General features: G+C 36.2%; 1 protein-coding gene across 6 annotated transcripts in view; it reads right to left on the reverse strand.

Annotated features, from left to right (window-relative positions):
- The window catches only part of EVI5 (ecotropic viral integration site 5), an 85324-nt gene that overhangs the window by 48135 nt on the left and 17141 nt on the right, over window positions 1–20048 (reverse strand). For 4 of the 6 annotated variants that reach the window (XM_087960615.1, XM_087960613.1, XM_026674098.2 and 1 more), the window contains exons 2-10: window positions 13039–13256; window positions 6084–6273; window positions 5649–5873; window positions 3073–3147; window positions 2030–2155; window positions 1474–1617; window positions 1168–1257; window positions 977–1074; window positions 590–650 (exon numbers count right to left, since the gene is read on the reverse strand). In XM_087960615.1, coding sequence (XP_087816741.1) covers window positions 590–650; window positions 977–1074; window positions 1168–1257; window positions 1474–1617; window positions 2030–2155; window positions 3073–3147; window positions 5649–5873; window positions 6084–6273; window positions 13039–13187 — 1158 coding nt within the window. In that variant the 5' untranslated portion in view covers window positions 13188–13256. Of the gene's footprint in view, window positions 1–589; window positions 651–976; window positions 1075–1167; window positions 1258–1473; window positions 1618–2029; window positions 2156–3072; window positions 3148–5648; window positions 5874–6083; window positions 6274–8001; window positions 8112–13038; window positions 13257–20048 lie in introns of those variants that run through there. The other 2 variants (XM_087960614.1, XM_026674097.2) reach the window with 1 other exon arrangement.

Here is a 20048-nt window from a genome sequence, read left to right on the forward strand (position 1 = left end):
GCTAGATTTGAAAGATGGTACTCAAAACCAACACTGTGGATGCTGCTTGCTTTCTCATTAAAATACATTCAGATGTGCATGTATTAAATTTAAATGTTAAATTTACTAGTACATTAAACTCAGGCATATAGTAAAAAGATATTTTGCTTTTGCTAGAGTCCTTGTTTATTCATTTATGGCAACTTCACCTTTATTCCAAAGGTCTTAAAACAATGGATTCTTGATTTTACCTTTTACATCGCATTTCACACAATATTACTCTCAGTGCTTTCTGGCAGAAGGAAATTTTGAACTAATTCAAAATGAAACCCAGTATTCCAACCGTTTATAAATCATTGATTCTCAAAGGTACTTCTGAATTAGCATAATTCTACCATTAGGTATTAACTTCTGTATTTCCTGCTATATTAATTAAAAAAACCCTACAATATTAAACATGGGTATATTAAAATACAAAAAAGAATAAAAACAAATAAAATAAACCCCACAAACATATACTTTATATGTATTGTAATAATAATCCTGTCCAATCTGATTTTTATTATACAAGTGAAATTCCTATTACCTTGCTCATAAGATAACTACTTACCTTAATTTCAATTTGTTCTTCCATTTCCTTTGTTTTTATAGTAGTGTATTCTTTTTCTAGCCTAAAGAATATTGAAAGACATGATAATCTCTTTTTAATAATTCATAACTGTATGTACTAGTCAGTATACCAAATTATTGTTCATATTAATTTGTGTGGGACATCAGTGGCTATAGAAAAGAAGGTAAGATAATGGAAGTGCCTACATTTTTTGTCTAGGGATGAGAATAAACTCTTGGTTATATGACTGGTGAATAAACTGATTTTCTAGAAACACCTACATAATAAAATTCACATACTTATGTAGAAAGTGAATGTCATAATTTAATGATTCACCTCTTTGTAATAATAGCATGGGGACATTTTATTAAAAAAAGAAATACCTACTTTTTCATCTTTTTTGCATTATATTTGACTTGGTAAGCCATTTGGATTAACTTGTCTGGTCCACCATCAAATTGATGTGGAACAACCTTTTGAAAGTGCTGGAAAGAAAATGAAAGCAGAGAATCAGAAATGAAAAATATGGATTTATACCCCGTGTCAAGTAATACAATACAATGGCATGTTTAGCTTACCTGTAACATCCCTTCCATGTCAAGTTGCACTAATTCTGCTTGATTCATCTGAAGCAGTGCCACACCAACCCGAAACACAATCTCGAAACCCTGTGAATAATGTCATTATTTTCTTCTAGACAGATATTTGTAATGCTTATTATTTAAGAATATTTTAAATAGCCTTGCATTGATATATTTATTGGAAAATTACTTTAAACTTAATTAACAACTCATTATAAATGGGGATTTGAATTTAGCTTCCCCAGAAACACAAAATGTTAACCAAACAGCCATCAATCTAATTTGATAGTCATGATAGCTTACCTCAGACATAAATATATCAAATATCCTTGTTGCAATTGGTAATGGGAAAGATGTAAGAAAAATAGTTAAGAACCATGAGGATGCATACATAGAAGTATGGAAACTCTGGGCCTGGAAATGCATAAAAAGCTCTGGAAGTTGCTCCTGAAAGAACAAACATCAAACAGTTGTTTTCAATAATGTTTCTGAAATATGTATTTTAAAACATTTTACATTGTTAAGAGATTGGAATTTGAAATCCAATCTGGAAGACTTCATATGTCTGGCATAAAATAATTAGAGATTACTTAAAAGAACATTAAATCATTTTTATAACTAGAAAGGAAGCACTGTTATCTCATTAAAACATTTTACATAGAGAACATGTTCAAAATACGAAAGACAATATGTTAAAAAATCTTAGATGACAGTACCATTGATTCCTTCATTCCGTGCTTAGGGCATTTTTTTGCAACTATACAATCCTTTTTGTAATTAATCAATGCTTATGCACTCAGCTTTTTAAATCTACTGCTTAAAAACACCATAGATATGGGCAAGATTTTTTTTAATGTACCTGTATCATGGATTCAAATTGATACATACAAAGGCCCAGCTCAGCCATACTTGGTTTGAAGAGTTCTCGAAGTCGATAATCTTGCATTAATTTAAAAAATACACAGAAGGCTTCTTCCTCTGGCATCTATTTTGAAGGAGATTACAATCACAGCTTAACCTTCTTAGTTACAAGCACTTCAAAAGTTCACAAGATGTTTTCAACACCACTTAATTGCAGGTGTAATTCAAGAGATATATGTGGAAAAATTACACCTGCCAAACCTTTAACAAGATGTGTTAAACTGCAGCACTATATACCAGCATTTATTGCAGTATCTAAAGAAGTGAAGAAATAATACTGTTGGTATTCTTAGGTCCTTACAGCTTCCCTATGTATGGGTAAGCAAATGGCACATGTGAAGTCTCCTCTTTCTTTTTTCAATTTGGGTATATATGTTCTGTGATTAACGTACAATCCTGGGTCTTCCTACACTTTTTAACACTAATTATTTATTGACAATAAAAAAATGCTGCAATCAATTTTTTTACTATTATCTAATACAGTGCTCACATAAAGCACCATTGGATTGGTGTTATCTGTGAACTCATGTTGAAAAAAAATCCCTTTGATTTATAATCAAACCACATACCATTATGGTTTAGTATCTTTGTGAATGAGATTATATATGCCTTGCTGGAAGATGTTATAACTCTCTAGAAATCTTCTCCCATAGAAGACCTATTTCTATAATCTACAACAACCCTTTAAAGAAAAAAAAAAGTCAGATGTAATGGGATTTTCTCCCTTTTAGCATGCAAGGGACTAATATATAGTTGACTGCAGAAGAAAAATGAACAAGATCTTCAAACCTTAACTCAACCCCAACAACTTAAGAGTGCGACCTGAAAAATATATACACCTGTGATCAATTATGACAACTCCCAATATGAGGGAGTTCTAATTTGTAAATATTGCCCCTCCTTTTATTATTACTCTGTTACTTTAAATGAAGTAGTAGAATTTCAAGATAACTTTTGTAATAGAAGGCTCTTTCTTCCTACCTGCATAAGGAGCAGACCAACAATAAAAGCACTTCCTTGGCAATAACCAACCTCACGATCCACTAAAGAATATGCCTAGAAAACATTAATAAGAGGGTAACATTTAGAAAGGATAATGAATACCCCCACATTGGCTTCCCCAAATAACCTTAAGGCTTTCTACCTCCAAAGGTAAAGGTGTGGATGCCACTAAGATACAGAAAATGTCAATAGCTTATACCAGAGTTCCCCAACCTTTCTGACTTGGCAGCTTGGAGCAGGAGGAGCGGGGAAAGAGAGGATGGTTTTGTGGGAGGGGCAGGTGCGTGCGTGCGTGTGTGCGTGTGTGCAAGCACTTTATGTTTGTGACAATGCTCACGTGAGAGGGGCCATAAGCACCCGTAACAAGGCTTGTGTGAGTGGGGCTGCTCACACGGCTCGTTGAGGACCCTTGGTTTATACAGTCAATATAATTATCAATATAATATACTTATCAATATAATTTGCACATGATATTAAGATAAAATGAAACAAACCATATTCTAACAATATGAGAGGAATAATTAATTACAGTTTTATACAGATATGACAATAGTAAATTATGTATTTATATTTTGAAGAAGGATTTTAAATATTAATTTTAATAACTTTCAAAATGTATTCAATAAATTGCAGAAAAACTTCCATGTTCCATGAGAAGCACCATAACTAATTAGGATCCTTAGCATCATTATTCCTTATATGTCAGAAAAGAGACAAGAGTATAGAACAAGGCTTGCTCCATGTCACTATCATTCAATGCATGTTTAATAATATTAGCTAGTTCAACCAACAGATTATATGACAGCTTCCTCCATTCTAGTCTTTATGTTTGAGATTTATAATTCAATTTATTTTCTTAAAACAAATTAGCTTCTCCTTTAGTTAGTTTTATATTAGCCAACAGATGTAATATAAAGAAAGGAAAGTGTTTTCAATTATACATAAAATTCCAAAACCTCCAATTTGCTACATAAGACCAGCTACTATCCTGCTGATTTCCTATTCAAAAGAAAACAGCAGTCAGAAATATTTTAATGCAATTATTTAAAATAAAGTCAAGGACAGTTTACAGGTTTATTATCTTTGAGATCTATAGCAGAAGTGCTAACCTTTCAACAATAGTTAATTCTTTCTCTAATATCAGAGGTTTTAATTGAAACTGTGAACTTTTTGCACTTTCTAAAGGTCACTTTTTTATTCCAACATTTCACTTATATAATTTTTTATTTTTATATGAAAATGTCTTTCTCACATAATTATATACAAAGCAGGTTAAAAGTTCATGTACTCTTTTTCAGATCACAAGACAAATATGGTTTAAATCCAACATGTAAAGAGAACGCTATCTGGGGAAAGTTTACTGAAGTAGAAGACTGCAACCTTCATTGTACCCATAAGAGTGCCAAGGACTTATTTTTAACAGGGACTTGGAGACATTAAATGGTGAAAAGATTGCATTAAGCATCTAAATCTTAAGACTATGTAAGATTACAAATATATTAAAGCTATAGCTATGGCTATCTGGATCTGCATATTCTCTATCTTTAATCCTAAATAGGGTTACACTGCCCCCATTGGGACTGGGATCACGTTTGGGATTCTTCTTGGACCACAGTTCCCATTGAAGCAGCAGGTGGCAATCATGCCTGAAAAAGTTTTAGCAGTGAATTACTTTAGTTTGCCATTTGAATCAGTGGCGGGATTCAAATTTTTTTACTACCGGTTCTGTGAGTGTGGCTTGATGGGCATGGCAGGGGAAGGATACTGTAAAATCTCCAGTCAGAGGTGGTATTTGCCGGTTCTCTGAACTACTCAAAATTTCAGCTACCAGTTCTCCAGAACTGGTCAGAACCTGCTGAATACCATCTCTGATTTGAACCCATATCTGGATTCGGATATCCTTAGTCCCTTATGTTTTGGTGATTTCACATTTCAACCATTGCAATATACTTTACATAAGGCTTCCCTCAAAGACCATTGGAAGCTGTGGCTAGTCCAGAATGCAGTAGCATGTGCAAGTTATTGGGCGTCTCAATATGTTCGTGTAACACCTCAGTTCTACACACACATTGATTACTACTAATCAATGAGCCAATTATCACCTGCAAAACTCTTAATGGCATATAGTCTAGTTCTGTGATGATGAACCTATGGCATGCGTGCCATAGGTGGCATACAGAGCCCTCTCTCTGGGCACGCAAGCCGTTGTCGAGCTCAGCTCTGCTGCACAGGTGCGCATGCACCTCCCACTGACCAGCTGGTCTTTGGGTCTCTGCCGCGCATGTGGGGGTCACATGTGCATGCATGAGAGGCGGGGTGCACGTATGGTGGTCATGTGCGCACATGTGGGGGGCGTGGCACACCCACAGAGGGTCGCACGCACATGCGTGGGGGTCGGGGTGCACGCGCGGGGTCACACATGCATGCGCGGGGGGCAGGTCCTCACCCTCATCTCCAGCATCTAATATTCAGAAGTAAATGAGCATAACAATAATATTTATATGGAGGAAGTAAACATTTTTATTATCCATTAAGACATTAGGTGGCTAACTTACCTTCATTACGTTAAATAAAACCTCCTGCCCAAAGCTATCTTTTTCTTTAAAAAAGTCGTGTTCAGGATACGTTCTAGCAATGTCTCTCCTTATGAGCTTTTCACAAGGTGAAGTCATTTTCAACAGTTCTGAATACTGATCCTTAATTGTCATATTTTGAGCTGTGCACAAAAGCTGCCAAACTATTGCTCGGAAGTGATGTGGTATCCCTTTTCGAACAAGTTCCTAAAGCAGCAAAATATATATGCATTTAAAATCCTGATGAGCTTTAGTTATGGACAAAGTTTGCAACTTTCAACAAGGTTGTGAAAATTGAAATCTACCCAAATAATCCTAGAATTTCAAAAAAAATCACCAACAAAATCTAACATACCTTCCTCCTACTATCTTTCCCATAACAACCACCCTATTACTGAATAACAACACTCAACAAACCTTAATCTGTTTTTCTTTCTTTTTGCGTACATCATCCCATTCATTTACTATTCTCCCCCAGAGGATCCAGGAATCTTCTTCAAGATGGCTAAGATTGCTAGAAGCAGATGAGCTAGACACAAGTGAGGATCCACTGTTTCTTCTTGATCCATTTACCGACTTCAATGATTTGCTGTCAGTCTCCAACAATCTGAGGAAAAACACAAAATAGAGTAACCCAAGTCAAATCCTACTTTCTTGCATAGATCTCATTTGTTATGTTTTGACTGTATAACAGAATTTAACTATGTACAAAGTGTTTCTTAAACTACAACCATATTTATTTATTTTTTAAAAAATAACTTTTATGCTTTTGATTAAACAGAACAAAAAGAAAAAAGAAAGAGAAAACCTTTTTATGCATGTATTTATATACTACTAAAACTCTTCAGTCTGTAACCTTCAATTAGCTCAAACAATGCATCATAGGGCAAACATTTCTGAATCAAATACTGCAAATCTGCTAGGTTAAACAATGCATACAAAATGCTCATGTTACTCCTGTGTAATGGAAATTTTAAGGCTCTTCAAACCAGTTGTATTCACAAAGTTATGATGGCTGCAGGTTTCTGCAGTTAGTTGCAATCACATGATCATAATGTCCGATGTTCCCTGCCAGCTTCCCACAAGCAAAGTCAGTGGGGAAGTTAAAGCTGTTACTCCCACTGCTTTTTTTGCCTGCCCGTGGTCATTTTGTTTCTTGATATAGGTAAAGAAATATCTCCGAAAGAATGACCTAATGGCTCATAGGTTGTCTAATTATATATACATGCATGAGAAGCATATACATATTACAATATGTATTATAAATTCTACATAGACATTTCGATGAAATATGACTATATTTAATTGTAATCATCTACATCTAATTTAGGTAAACACAAGTGACTTTGAACAGCAAGATAGGTGGTATATACATTTAATAAATAAGTAAATAAACAAAAAAACTTGTTCATAACTTGCAACCAACTTCAGCTCTTTAATCTGAGTAATCAGTATCAGAAAGAACAAGCATATGATTAATTCTCTAGCAATAAGAATGACATGGGAGAATCAATTTCCATTGTCCAACTATCAATTTACATATAATAGGTAAATAGTTCAAAAGAATAAGATTAGCTTAGCTAAACTATATAGACTCCCCCAAAATATAGTGCCCTGGCAATGACATAATATTACCGTTTGTTTTTAAAAGATCCTATCTCTCCAGGAGAACTATAGTTCCCAGCAAGAAATTTTACTTTGAGAGGCCGGTAAGAGTACAAAAGGAACATAGGCATATCCTACATTTCAACACCATTCTCAAGCGATTACATAGACTATGGCTTGAAAATTTCAGCCTCTCACCATCTGTCAGGAAAATTGATCAGGAATAGAAAGAATTAAACATCTCCCCTGCTATTTATTCTATCGTGTTGTTGTGTCTCCACCCTGATTTTGACTCCAACACCTTTTTAAAGAAAATATGTTCATGAAATGAAGAGTTATTGACCAAGACAGGTGGCCACAGAAACTGAATAAATACATAAATAAATAATCATATGTGCACTTTTACAGGATTCATGAAAGACCTTCTGCGTATTCTTTCTCTCAATTTTCAAATGGCTTAATAGATACTACGCTACTTCTTTGATTCTAATAATATAAGTGTGAAATTGTGATGAATCTACCTACTTAACCTAGCAAAATTGCAAGGCTCTATTCCAAGAAGCTCTGTTCTTTACGAGCTTCACAATAAACAAGTCCAAATTCCAGACTAAGCTTAAAAAAATGCAGGGTAAAAGCAAACAATCCTTTTAGTTCTAATGATATAAAACCGCAATGTAGAAAACACCTATATTGCAAAATATTGATCATTATTCTATAATGAAAATCTTACCTGAATAGGTTCATAGCTTTTTAATTGACAAGATTGAGTTTAATGCCATAAACATAAAGTACTGTAAGCCATTTCCTTTCCATTAATGATTTACCTTTTACAAACAAGACTAGTTGTTCACCGGGACTGAACCAAACCAACTTTGGACAGGGGAGGGACTTAACCCATTATTTAACTTGTTAATTGTATAAAAAGTCTTTTATATTACGTGTCCGGAGAAAATATCAGTGTTTCTTCTTTTTCATAGACACATTTCTGTAAACTCATCTACATCTGCACAGATCAAAAAGATTCCCTCATCCAACACACAATGTAGTCATTTTAGAACTCCACTCAGACATTTATCAAACCTAGGCTGGTAGTTCCTGAAGTTTGCAAGGAAAGGCATTTGCATTTATAAGCGATGACATCATCCAATATTCCTTTGGTCCCTACACTAAACAAAAGATGGTAATGTTTTTTAAAATAATCTTTATCAATTTATAAAATGTGGACCACAATCTCAGAAATTTTCCGAAAAACAACATTATACATGTGTGAAAGTGGGTAAAACTCAAGACTTGCTGGTTGGGGGGGAAAGTAGGCTAAACATGTGAAACACACTCATTTCTGGAAAAAATACAGTGAAACCAACCAGTTGACAATGATCTAAACAACAAGAAGAAAAGTATTTTAACACAGGATATGAGGACAACCTATAAAGAACTAAGTGAAGCATAACAAGGATAGGAAACTGCCTACATTGCCTTTGCTGTCGTTTTATCATTAACTTATGGGCTAGATCAGATCTGGATATATAAACAGACAAGAAATAAGTCCCTTCTCAGTTATTTAACCACAGTATCAATTCTTAATTATATGTTGAACGAAAGGAAGTTCGGATCACCATGTAAAGATTTGTATAGGTGTGATGAAACCCGGTTAATGGTCAAAACAGCATTTCTTCTAAAATTATTTTGGAAATAAAAAGTACTTAAAATATTGCTGCCAACACCCTATTAAGAAACTTAATAATTATCCTGAGCTGATTTGCTCTCTTAAGAATTGTTTCCCTAGTAGCTTAGCCAGGGGGAGCAGGAAGTTGTTATATTCTCTCATGATTCAGAGGATCTGGAGTATATAAAGAATTAAAACTCTATTTAATTATAACATTGTAGGAATAGATATTGTAGATATATATTGTTTTTGTTTAGAGGTACAGAACTCCATATTTACATACAGAACCAGGGTTCACTTTTTTCACAAGACCTACCAATGTTTCTTTTCCTTTCACATAAACTGCCTCCTTTTCTTTTACATCTTTTTTCCCCTTTAACTGTCCATTACATTTTTGCATGACTTTGGACCAATCATTCTCTCGGACCCGTCTATCTCAGAAGTTGTTCTTGTGGAGAAAGTGGAATGACAAAGAGCTATTTATGATACCTTGAGCTCCTATAGAAAAAATGGGATCTAAATCTAATAAATAAATCATATAAATCATATTTCTGGTTTTGAATTTTTAGAGGCCTTCATAAAAATTAATGAAAATATTTAAGTGGCCAAACTATTTTATATAGTCAATGTTTTTCAAAAGATATCAATGAGATTATTCTTCTAACAACAGAATGTCCAAAAACTGGGCCTCTATAGACAGGCAAACAATAAAAGATACTACATATAAAATAATCAAACTCAACAAGAGATTCCTTCTCACGAAGGAATTGGTTAGCTGAAGAGAGATTTTGTTCACTGTAGTCATACTGTGAAGGATTTCATAGGCTTGTAAGTAGTATTTAAAACAGCTTCTCATGTAATTTTTTCACAACAATGAATACTTACTTCAAGATTAAAAGAAACTACCCTTTTGTAATAATTATAATAATCTAATGCATTATTGTACCATTCAGAAGCACCACTAGGTGGCACCATCTAGCAGAGCTTATCTGGGCTGATGGGAGACTTCTAGGAAACCCCAAGGCTTAGTCTATGCTAAAAAGACAAACTGATATATAAGGCAAGGTAAAACCATTTCTATGTTTTTCTATGCCAAGAAAATTCCATTAAGTATTCCTGAAGGGAGTTTATCTACCTTACCTGTAAGACATAAGATGATCTTCTCCATTCATTAAAGGAACATATATTTAAGAGATTATTTCAACTAATGTTTATCAAGCCTGGCAACTTTAAGATGTATGAACTTCAACTTCCAGAATTGTCCAAGAAGATTGTTCAAACTAATTATAAACAACAACACAGCACAGTCACTGAAATGATTCACTGGAATGAATTATATCATGTGCCAGTTGAAAAAAATTGATGGGAATATACAGTTGAAAAAGTAGTTGAAAACGAGCAGGTTAAAATATTGTGGTATTTCAGAATACAGACTGATAATTCTTGGCTCGAAACACACCAGATATAACTGTGGTTGAAAAGAAAAAGTGTGCATAACTGATGTGGCAATTCCAGGTGGCAGTAAAATAGAAGTCAAATAACTAGATTAGATCACAAAGTATCAAGATCTAAAAATCAAAGTTGAAAGATTGCGGCATAAACCGGGTCATGGTAGTCCCAGTGGCTATCTACATACTTGGGGTCACACCAAAAAATCTTGGACAGCATTTAGAAAATCTCTGGGTTAAGAAAACTTGCATCTGTCAATTACAAATGGCCATACTGCTTAGGTCCGCACATATACTATGCCAATATACTGGGAAGAACTTGATGTATATGAAGGCCCACATCAGCTAAAGAACTGGCGTTGGTGATTTCCTATTGTTGTGTATATATTAACAACAATAACACTTTCAAACATCATCTGCCTATCCCAGGACTTTGGGAAGGACTCAATAGGTGAATAAAAATGCCAAATCCAGTCTGAACATCTGGCACCCAATCATTATAATTTAAAATTGTATACCGTCGGACTGTCACTCTCAACAACTTTGGGCAGTTACCATACTTACTAGAGGAGCAATTAAGGCTTTGGGGAAAAATATTCAAATGCCCTGAGTGTGTTTATATATCTACAAAGATATGGATCATATAATTTATATTTTCTCTCTGATACTCTTTGTAAACAAAATTTCCTCCTCAAGAAGCAGGATATAAAGAATGCTTTTGAAATTTGATTTTAAAGGAGATTATTGAGAAATCCATGGATGACCAAGAAAATAAACAAACGGATGATACAATTTACCAATCCAGATTTCTGACTTGAGAGACAAAAGACCAACTGCAAATTATCACATTTTGGATACATTATGCAAAACCTAGATTTCCTGAGAAGTCTCCAATTCTGAGAAACAGAAGCAAAATGACAAAAGACTGCCAGCAACAAAGTGAATGGGTTCAGTTACAACAGTGGTTGTAACACTGGAATGACTGAAGAACCAAGCTAGGAAAAAACGTCCTGTAAAAGATCTATCTAGATCAGGGTCCCAACACTTTCAAACATCATCTGCCTATCCCAGGACTTTGGGAAGGACTCAATAGGTGAATAAAAATGCCAAATCCAGTCTGAACATCTGGCACCCAATCATTATAATTTAAAATTGTATACCGTCGGACTGTCACTCTCAACAACTTTGGGCAGTTACTTACTAGAGGAGCAATTAAGGCTTTGGGGAAAATATTCAAATGCCCTGAGTGTGTTTATATATCTACAAAGATATGGATCATATAATTTATATTTTCTCTCTGATACTCTTTGTAAACAAAATTTCCTCCTCAAGAAGCAGGATATAAAGAATGCTTTTGAAATTTGATTTTAAAGGAGATTATTGAGAAATCCATGGATGACCAAGAAAATAAACAAACGGATGATACAATTTACCAATCCAGATTTCTGACTTGAGAGACAAAAGACCAACTGCAAATTATCACATTTTGGATACATTATGCAAAACCTAGATTTCCTGAGAAGTCTCCAATTCTGAGAAACAGAAGCAAAATGACAAAAGACTGCCAGCAACAAAGTGAATGGGTTCAGTTACAGCAGTGGTTGTAACACTGGAATGACTGAAGAACCAAGCTAGGAAAAACGTCCTGTAAAAGATCTATCTAGATCATGAGTGTCAAACTTGATCGCGTCACGTGATCACAATATTTTTTGCCTTCGCGGAGTGCCCATGATGCATCTAGCCCACAGGCTGCCAATTTAACATCCCTGATCTAGATGATCAATAAAGTCAACACTGCCTTGATCGATCATACTCCAAAAGCATTACAAAGATTTTAAAATAAAGTAAGAATGACTTAAAGGAAGAAAATCTTAGATTTGAAGATCTTGAATACATACACAATACAACAGCTCAGATTTCAACAAAGCATAAATATTTTCTTTTTAAAAAAGCAACCAAAATAATGTACTGGTGATTTACTTGCAGAAACGTACATGTCACATATAATTTAAATTAACTCATTTGTAAAGACAGGTATATTGTTGTTAGTCATTCTGAGTCAGACCACTACAAATATTGATTAAATAAATAGTTTCAAAATTGTACAAGTGATGGTGGACAAAGCAAATGAAACTTTTCTCTGATAGGACGAACCCAGTTAATTTATTTTATATCTTTGGAGAATGCTGAAGCATTTTCTATAAATATCTAAAAGCAGCTTTATTTTAAAGAATACCAAATTATCTTGGGATGCCTTTCCACTAGAGCACAGGTAGTCCTCAACTTATACCACAATTGAGCCCACAATTTATGTTGCTAAGTGAGAATTTTGTTAACTGAATTTTGCCCCATTTTATGACTTTTCCTGCCACAGTTGTTAAGTGAATCATAGCAGCTGTTAAGTTAGTAACCCAGTTCTTAAGGAAATCTGGTTTCCCTATTCATCATGTGACCCCGGGGCACTGTGACTGTCATAAATTTGAGTCAGTTGTCAAACATCTGAATGTAAATCATGGGATCATGGCAATGCTAAAATGGTCATAAGTGTGAAAAGCTCACTTTTTTCAGTGCCGTTGTAACTCCAAACTGTCACTAAGTGAACTGTTGTAAGTTGAGGACTATCTGTATAAATGTCAAAGTGGTGGTCACCTACCTGTTTTGTTCTTCTAATTTAGCCAGTAACTCTATGTCATCAGGACTCAGTTCTGCTGGCGATGACGGAGACACTGCTGGCGTGGAGTGTGTGGTAGAGGAGGATGTAGTGTGTAATGAAACAGATGGACTTGCCACCTGGCTGGCCATTTGACTGACAGTGTTCTTCACCCATGAGAGAGTAGAACTGAATCTCCCTGCAACCTTGTCTGTCGCCACCTAGAGGAGGGGAGGAAAAACATTTTGTTTAACACTGCAAAGAGTCACATAAGTGTAAATTGTCCCAAAGGTGCTTTTTCAAGAGGCAACTGAACTTTCTGGTTTTTCTTTGAAGACATTTCTCTTCTCATCCAACAAGCTTCTTCAGCTCTGGCTGGATTTTCCCATTCCCATGTGAATTGGATGTATCTGTTCACAGAGTTGATATGTTTGGTAAACCCTTCCAATTCCTATGTTTTCAGCAAGAGCTTCCAGCCAGAGCTGAAGAAACTTCTTGGATGAGAAGCAAAATGTCTTCAAAGAAAAACCAGAAAGTCCAGTTGCCTCTTGAAAAAGCTCCTTTGGGACAACCATGCCCTGGGTGACTGAGAATTTCCACAGACATAAGTGCAAGTTTTGATTATGCAACCAATGAATTAAAAAAAAAAAGATCAGAAATCTCTAACTTACATATTACCCCCACAAATGTCAAAGTATTCCCTCAGCTTTTATGATGCCATTATATCTGTCGAACAAGTAAAAGCACAAAAAGCCTTATAGAAAAGCCTGAAAGTTCTGGAAAGTAGCAGATACGTCAACATGTTATGGAGAAAAAATATCTCTGTGGGCTAATTATCTCCATTACTTGCTCACGTACTCCAACTGTACCTTTGCAGAGAACTAGTCCTACCTTAGATTCAGAATAACTTCTCTTCATACACTTCTGGAGGTATGTTATCTCAGTGATCCCCAACCTTTTTTATGCCGCGGCCCGGTACTGGCGTCAGCTGGGCGCCGCCATCTTTTTTTGATGAAAAAGTGCTTCCGGTGAGCTTTCTACCCGGAAAAGCTCACCGGAAGCACTTTTTCATCAAAAAAAGATGGCGGCGCCCAGCAAACCAGCAGCCCGGTAGGACTTGTTCCACGGACCGGTACCGGTCCGCGGACCGGTGGTTGGGGACCCCTGTGTTATCTGACTGAAAAGAACCAGCTTGTAGCTATTTACACAACTGAAACCTGACAAACTTTTAACAATAGCAACCGGTTCTACGGCACCTGGTGGGGCTGAGCAAAGAAGGCTCATTAAGGCATAGCAAAGCAAAGGTTGGGAGACACTTACAGTTGAGTCCTCAACTTATGACCACAATTGAGCTCAAAATTTGTTGCTAAGTGGGACTTCCGGTTTGCAAGCTTCGGCAGCAGCAGGAATCCGCGATCGTGCACGGTTCCTGCTGCACTCGCCGCTGGAGTGCCCCCGATCCAGCCTGATTTGGGGGCTAATAGTTACCCCGTAGAGGTGACTGAAGACAGGGGAGATTCAGCAGGGGTCCGGGGGAAATGCACCCCCCCTCCTCAGCTGGCTAAACTCCCTTTTCCAAAAGCGGTGGAGCGGTGGTCAGCAATGGCCGCCACAAAGAAGTTTTCATCCGGACAAGAATGTGCAGGAGGAAGCTGAAGAAAGTGAAAGTTTTTGGCTGAACCGGGATAAAAAGTAACAACTAAATACCCTGGAAACTCAACTTCATTAAAGATACATTGTTCCCAAGAAGATCGTAAAAAGCGGCGGATGAAAGTTAAAAGGGAAAGTTTGTTTTTTCTCACTCTCCTTCCCTATGGAGATAAGCAGATGGAAATCGGAAAAACCCGTTTTGGCATCAACAGGTAATCAAATTTGAAAACTAAAAGCCAAGGGGACATTAAAGATTTCTGAACATTGGAATTAAAAAAAATTCTTTTTTTTGCTATAAGTGGGAAGGGAGAGGTAAAGGATTAATATTAAGACCTTGCTGGAGGAGGCTGCTTGGAGCTTATAAGATCAGAGTTAAATTGTAATAAGACTTCTAAAAGATACATTTTGGAACTTTGCAATAGAACTGTACCCCAGGAAGAGAAAGTACAAAAAGAAGAAAGTGCTAAAACAGCTTGTATTTTATTTGGATTGCTTGGTGACTTTGGGACTTTTGGAAATTATTATTTGAAAGATTAAAAACATTTGGGTTGTTTAAAAAACTTTTACAATGGCATTATCTGTTGAAGAACTGAAAATGGAATTTAAAAAGCTAAAAGAAGAGGAACAAGAAGGGAAGGGCTCTTCCGGATCTGTTTTTCACTTCTTAGAAATGGCGATTTCTACCTACCAGCAATTACAAGAACAAGAAGACTGGGATGAAGAAGAAGAAGCCATCTTTAATGAACAAACAACTTTAGCTGGGGAAGAAAAAGGAAAGAGGGGAAAGAGAATGGAGAATTTAAGACTTAAAAGAACAACCAAAAAAGGGAAAAATAAGGTGAAAAATCAATACAATGTCAGAAAGCAACAGAAAAGAGGAATGCAGAAGAGAGTGGAGATTAAGAGGGTGGAGATCAAGAGATGGGGGGGTAAAAAGGCTAGATCAGAGAAGAAAGGAAGGGAAAAAAGGAAGAGAAGTTATAAAGGTTTGAAACAAGATGTAAAGAAACAGGTTTTTTTCAGAGATAAAGGGTAAAAACATAACTAAAAAAAAGATTCTGCAAAAGTACGTAAAGACTGTATTGTTGTATTTGCATTTGAAAACTGGAACATTATATGATTTAATAAAATATTAAAGGGAATGTGTAAAAGGCTTAAGATTTAATGATAGTTTAATTTGCTATGGATTATTGTTTTAATTATATTATAAACTTACTATTTTCTTATTCTAAAATGTAGTATGTAGCTTTAGAATGTACTAAGCAGAATCAGAATGAAAATTATATATTATTTTAAGTGTTAAATTTAAGGGAAAGATATAAAAGCGTCATACTTCAATCAGTGATTACAGGAGAAATTATGTGTTAAAGAGAAAAGATAAGTAGATAATTATAGAACGGACAAAAGATACAAGAATAAATGATTTAAATTGAGATGAAATATATAAAATAGAATTAAGAGAGTGAAAAGAGGGGAGAAGCCATATAGAAAATATAGAATGGTAAATAAGATATGAAATGGTATACAAAGTGAGCATGAATTTGATTTATGTCTGTACAAAAAGATGTAACCCGCTTTCCAAAAAGAAGTTTTATGTTTTCATGTTTTGTGTTTTGTTTGTGTATGTTTGTTTATTGAAAATTAATAAATTTTTATTTAAAAAAATTGTTGCTAAGTGAGACAGTTGATAAGTGAATTTTACCCTGTTTCACGACTTTTATTGCCACAGTTGTTAAGTAAATTTACTGCAGTTGTTAAGTTAGTAACATGGTTCTTTAAGTGAATCTGGCTTCCTCACTGACTTTGCTTGTCAGAAGATCGCAAAAGGTGATCACATGATCCCAGGACCATCATAAATATGAACCAGAAGCATAATATCCAAATTTTGATCACATGATCACAATGGATGCTCTAACAATTGTAAATGTGAAAAACTATCATAAGCCACTTTTTGCAGTGCCATTGTAACTTTGAGCAGTCACTGAACAAACGATCACTAAGTCGAGGACTATCTATATAAGAGGCTACTAACGACTGAAATTGCTGAAACTGCTGTCGTCAGTGCGGTTGTGTGGTCACATGAAGGCATCATGCTCTATGACTGGGTTGCTTAGAGATGGAATCCTCAGTGCCAATTACCTGAGGACTAGCGGCATGGATTGTAATCCTTTCAGTGTCATTTGTGACCTTAACCAAAGCAATCCATAGCATAGATAGGATAAAGGCAAATTAAAAATCAGAAATAAAAGGCGAAAGAAATCCTCCCCACAATATTCTGTCCCATAGCATCTCCATCTCTAAGCTACGTAATAAAATCAAGAAATATGCAAACAAGCAATTGAAGAAGAAGCAAAAGAGAGCATACAGATAATTGTGATCCATTTCTCACATTCAGAAAGAGAACACAGTATCAGCTCCAGAGCAATGAAGAGCAAAGCAAACATTGGTTGTGATTAAGTCCAAATAAGTACTTACTGAGAACCTTTGTTTTTATGAGAGAGAAATTTAACACTACCATAAATTTCATAGCCATTATCCTAATCTGAAAGAAGTAAATATTTATCATTTTAGTGTGACAAAACTTACGAGCTGAAGCCTTTTACAGAAATAGGGAAGCTGATATCCTATCTTCTTAGCAAGTTTTCAGAGAACTTGAAAAACTTACATTTGAATATTTGCAGAATACTATCGTAAGCACTTGGATAGATTCAGCAATGGTCAGCACTTCTGTTTCTTGTGTATTACATCCCTACATTTAGTCAGAGTAAGAAACTGCATTGTCAAGGAAAATCTGGCCTTTCTAGCCCACTTCAACTGCTGAGCACCAATACATCAACATTTCAAGCCATAACACTCTAGCAATTTCTTTCGTTATGTAAACTTAATATGAGGACTTAACTAGACAGATTTAGAAGCAACCACAGTGGATTATTTATAAAATTGTTCAACACCATAAAACATGACCATGTTTTCAAAAAGGGGACCCACAGATCTAGGGCTTTAATGATATCACAATAACTCCTATCTACTGTCAGTTTGAACTCAAGAGCTGTTAGTGTGTGTGGCATATAGGTAATCCTCAACTTACAACCATTTGTTTAGCGAACATTCAAAGTTACAACAGCAGTGAAATAAGTGTTTATGACTGTCACAGCATCCCCAGCAAATTTGGAAACTTCGCAACCAGCATGTGTTTCTGAAGACCAGAGTGTCCTGGGGTTACGTGATCCCATTTATGACCTTCCCAGCTAGCTTCCAACAAGCAAAAAAGGGGGTGGGGGTGTTATTTGCTTAACGATTGCATGATTCACTTAACAACAGCAATGATTTGCTTGAACACCATGGCAAAAAATAGGTCATAAAATCAGGTGCGATTCACTTGTTTAGCAACAGAAATCTGAGCCTCAACTGCAGTCATAAGTTGAGGGCTACATATAACACTTAAAGGATTTCACACATTAAATTGTGTTTTATAGAAGATTTAGATCAAAAAGTGAAGACATCAGATCTTACAGGAGGCAATTTAATTGAATGAAGGAAAGGTGGAAAAAGGATGTCTTGCAGAAAAGGCACACAATTCCACTATGTAAAGCAGGCTTGTCCAACCCGTGGCCCACGGGCCGCATGCGGCCCAGGTCGCCTTGTAATGCGCCCAACGCCCACCCCAACCTTCATGAAAGATCCAGCGAGTAGGAGGAGGAGAGGCAGGCGCGAGGCGGGGCGAGCAACAGAAAAGGCGGGCAGCCGCAGCTCAAAAGTCCCGCCCGCCACCTCCTGCTGTTGCCGCCACCGCCGCCACTGCTGCATTTGCAGGAGGAGAGGTAGGCGCGAGGCGGGCGAGGCGAGCAACAGAAAAGTCCCGCCCGCCACCTCCTGCTGTTGCCGCCGCCGCCACCGCTGCTGCATTTGCAGGAGGAGAGGTAGGTGCGAGGCGGGCGAGGCGAGCAACAGAAAAGGCGGGCAGCCGCAGCCCAAAAGTCCCGCCCGCCACCTCCTGCTGTTGCTGCCGCCACCGCTGCTGCTTCTGCCCCCATCGCCGCTGCTGCTTCTTCCCCGCCACCGCTGCCGCTGCATTTGCAGGAGGAGAGGTAGGCGTGAGGCGGGCGAGCTTTATTTCCCCCCTCCCCCCACCCATAAAATTTGGCCGGAAAATTATAAAATAAAAAATAAATAATTTTTAATTAATAATAAATAATAATAATTTTATTTTATTTTATTATTTTATTAATTTAATTTAATTTAATTTAATTAATTATTTAATTTAATTATGTGCGGCCCAAACCAAATTTTCATCTTCTAATGTGGCCCAGGGAAGGTGAAAGGTTGGACACCCCTGATGTAAAGGAAAGCAAAAAAGGTACTTCAAAGATCAGTAAGAAAATGTTTTCTGCGGATTCCTTTCAGAGCATGTAGAAAGCCCTTCACAAGTCAGCAAAATATATGCTGTGTTGCTTATGCCATTCTAAATATAATACAATCACAGAATGTAAGGGGGGAGGAAGAGAATTTTGGAGATAATTTAATCCAACTCCCTGCCCAGTGCAGGAATCTGCTACTACAACATCATGGCAGATGGTCATCTATAGTCTTTATTTAAACATCTTCAAAGAAAGAATCCATCAACTCCCAGGGTAGTTTCTACTGTATTGAACAACTGTTACTTTAGGGGTCGAATAAAGTAAAACTCTAGTTCTTTGTAATTTATAAACTGAATAAATCTACCCTGCATTTACATAGACAATAAATCTACATGACAGTTGCCTTTCCGATATTTGGAGATTGCTATCATATGTCATGCACAGAGCTGTACCCCAGTACTGAAAACTAACGAAGATTTGAAAACGATATACAAACACAGACATATATATCCATGGCTTTTGGTAGAGGAGATAATCTTAATAAGGCATTCTATGGAATGTATCTTTGCATAAAACTAATCCGATTTTTTTTTATTCCTTGCGCATAATTAATATTTGATATGCAATATCAAACTATTTGTAAAACTCTGAAGACTCATTATTGAATGCGGAAAAACATATCCCCAAACATAAACAGTATAATCTATATTTAGTTAATGACCATACATCCTGTAAAATGTACAAACAGTAACTTTACTGTTCTTTAATTATATATATATATATATATATAATGTTTTCTGAGGTTTTTGTGTGTATTTGTATGTGGATCTTTGGTTATTCGGGTTTTCTCCCGCGTAAAATTGGAAGTGTCTAGGCGACGTTTCAATGAAGTCTCATTCATCATCTTCAGGCTTGTGTCTTCGGCTTTGTGCTTCTCCGAGAAGGCTGCAGTCGCCGAGGCAAAAGCATCCAGACGGTAGTGTCTTATGAAAGGAGACGGGGATG

Source organism: Notechis scutatus, chromosome 3 (assembly GCF_049901735.1).
Source record: "Notechis scutatus isolate UNSWTSFEM ecotype Mainland chromosome 3, rNotScu1.2, whole genome shotgun sequence".
In the NCBI taxonomy this organism is placed as follows: domain Eukaryota; kingdom Metazoa; phylum Chordata; class Lepidosauria; order Squamata; family Elapidae; genus Notechis; species Notechis scutatus.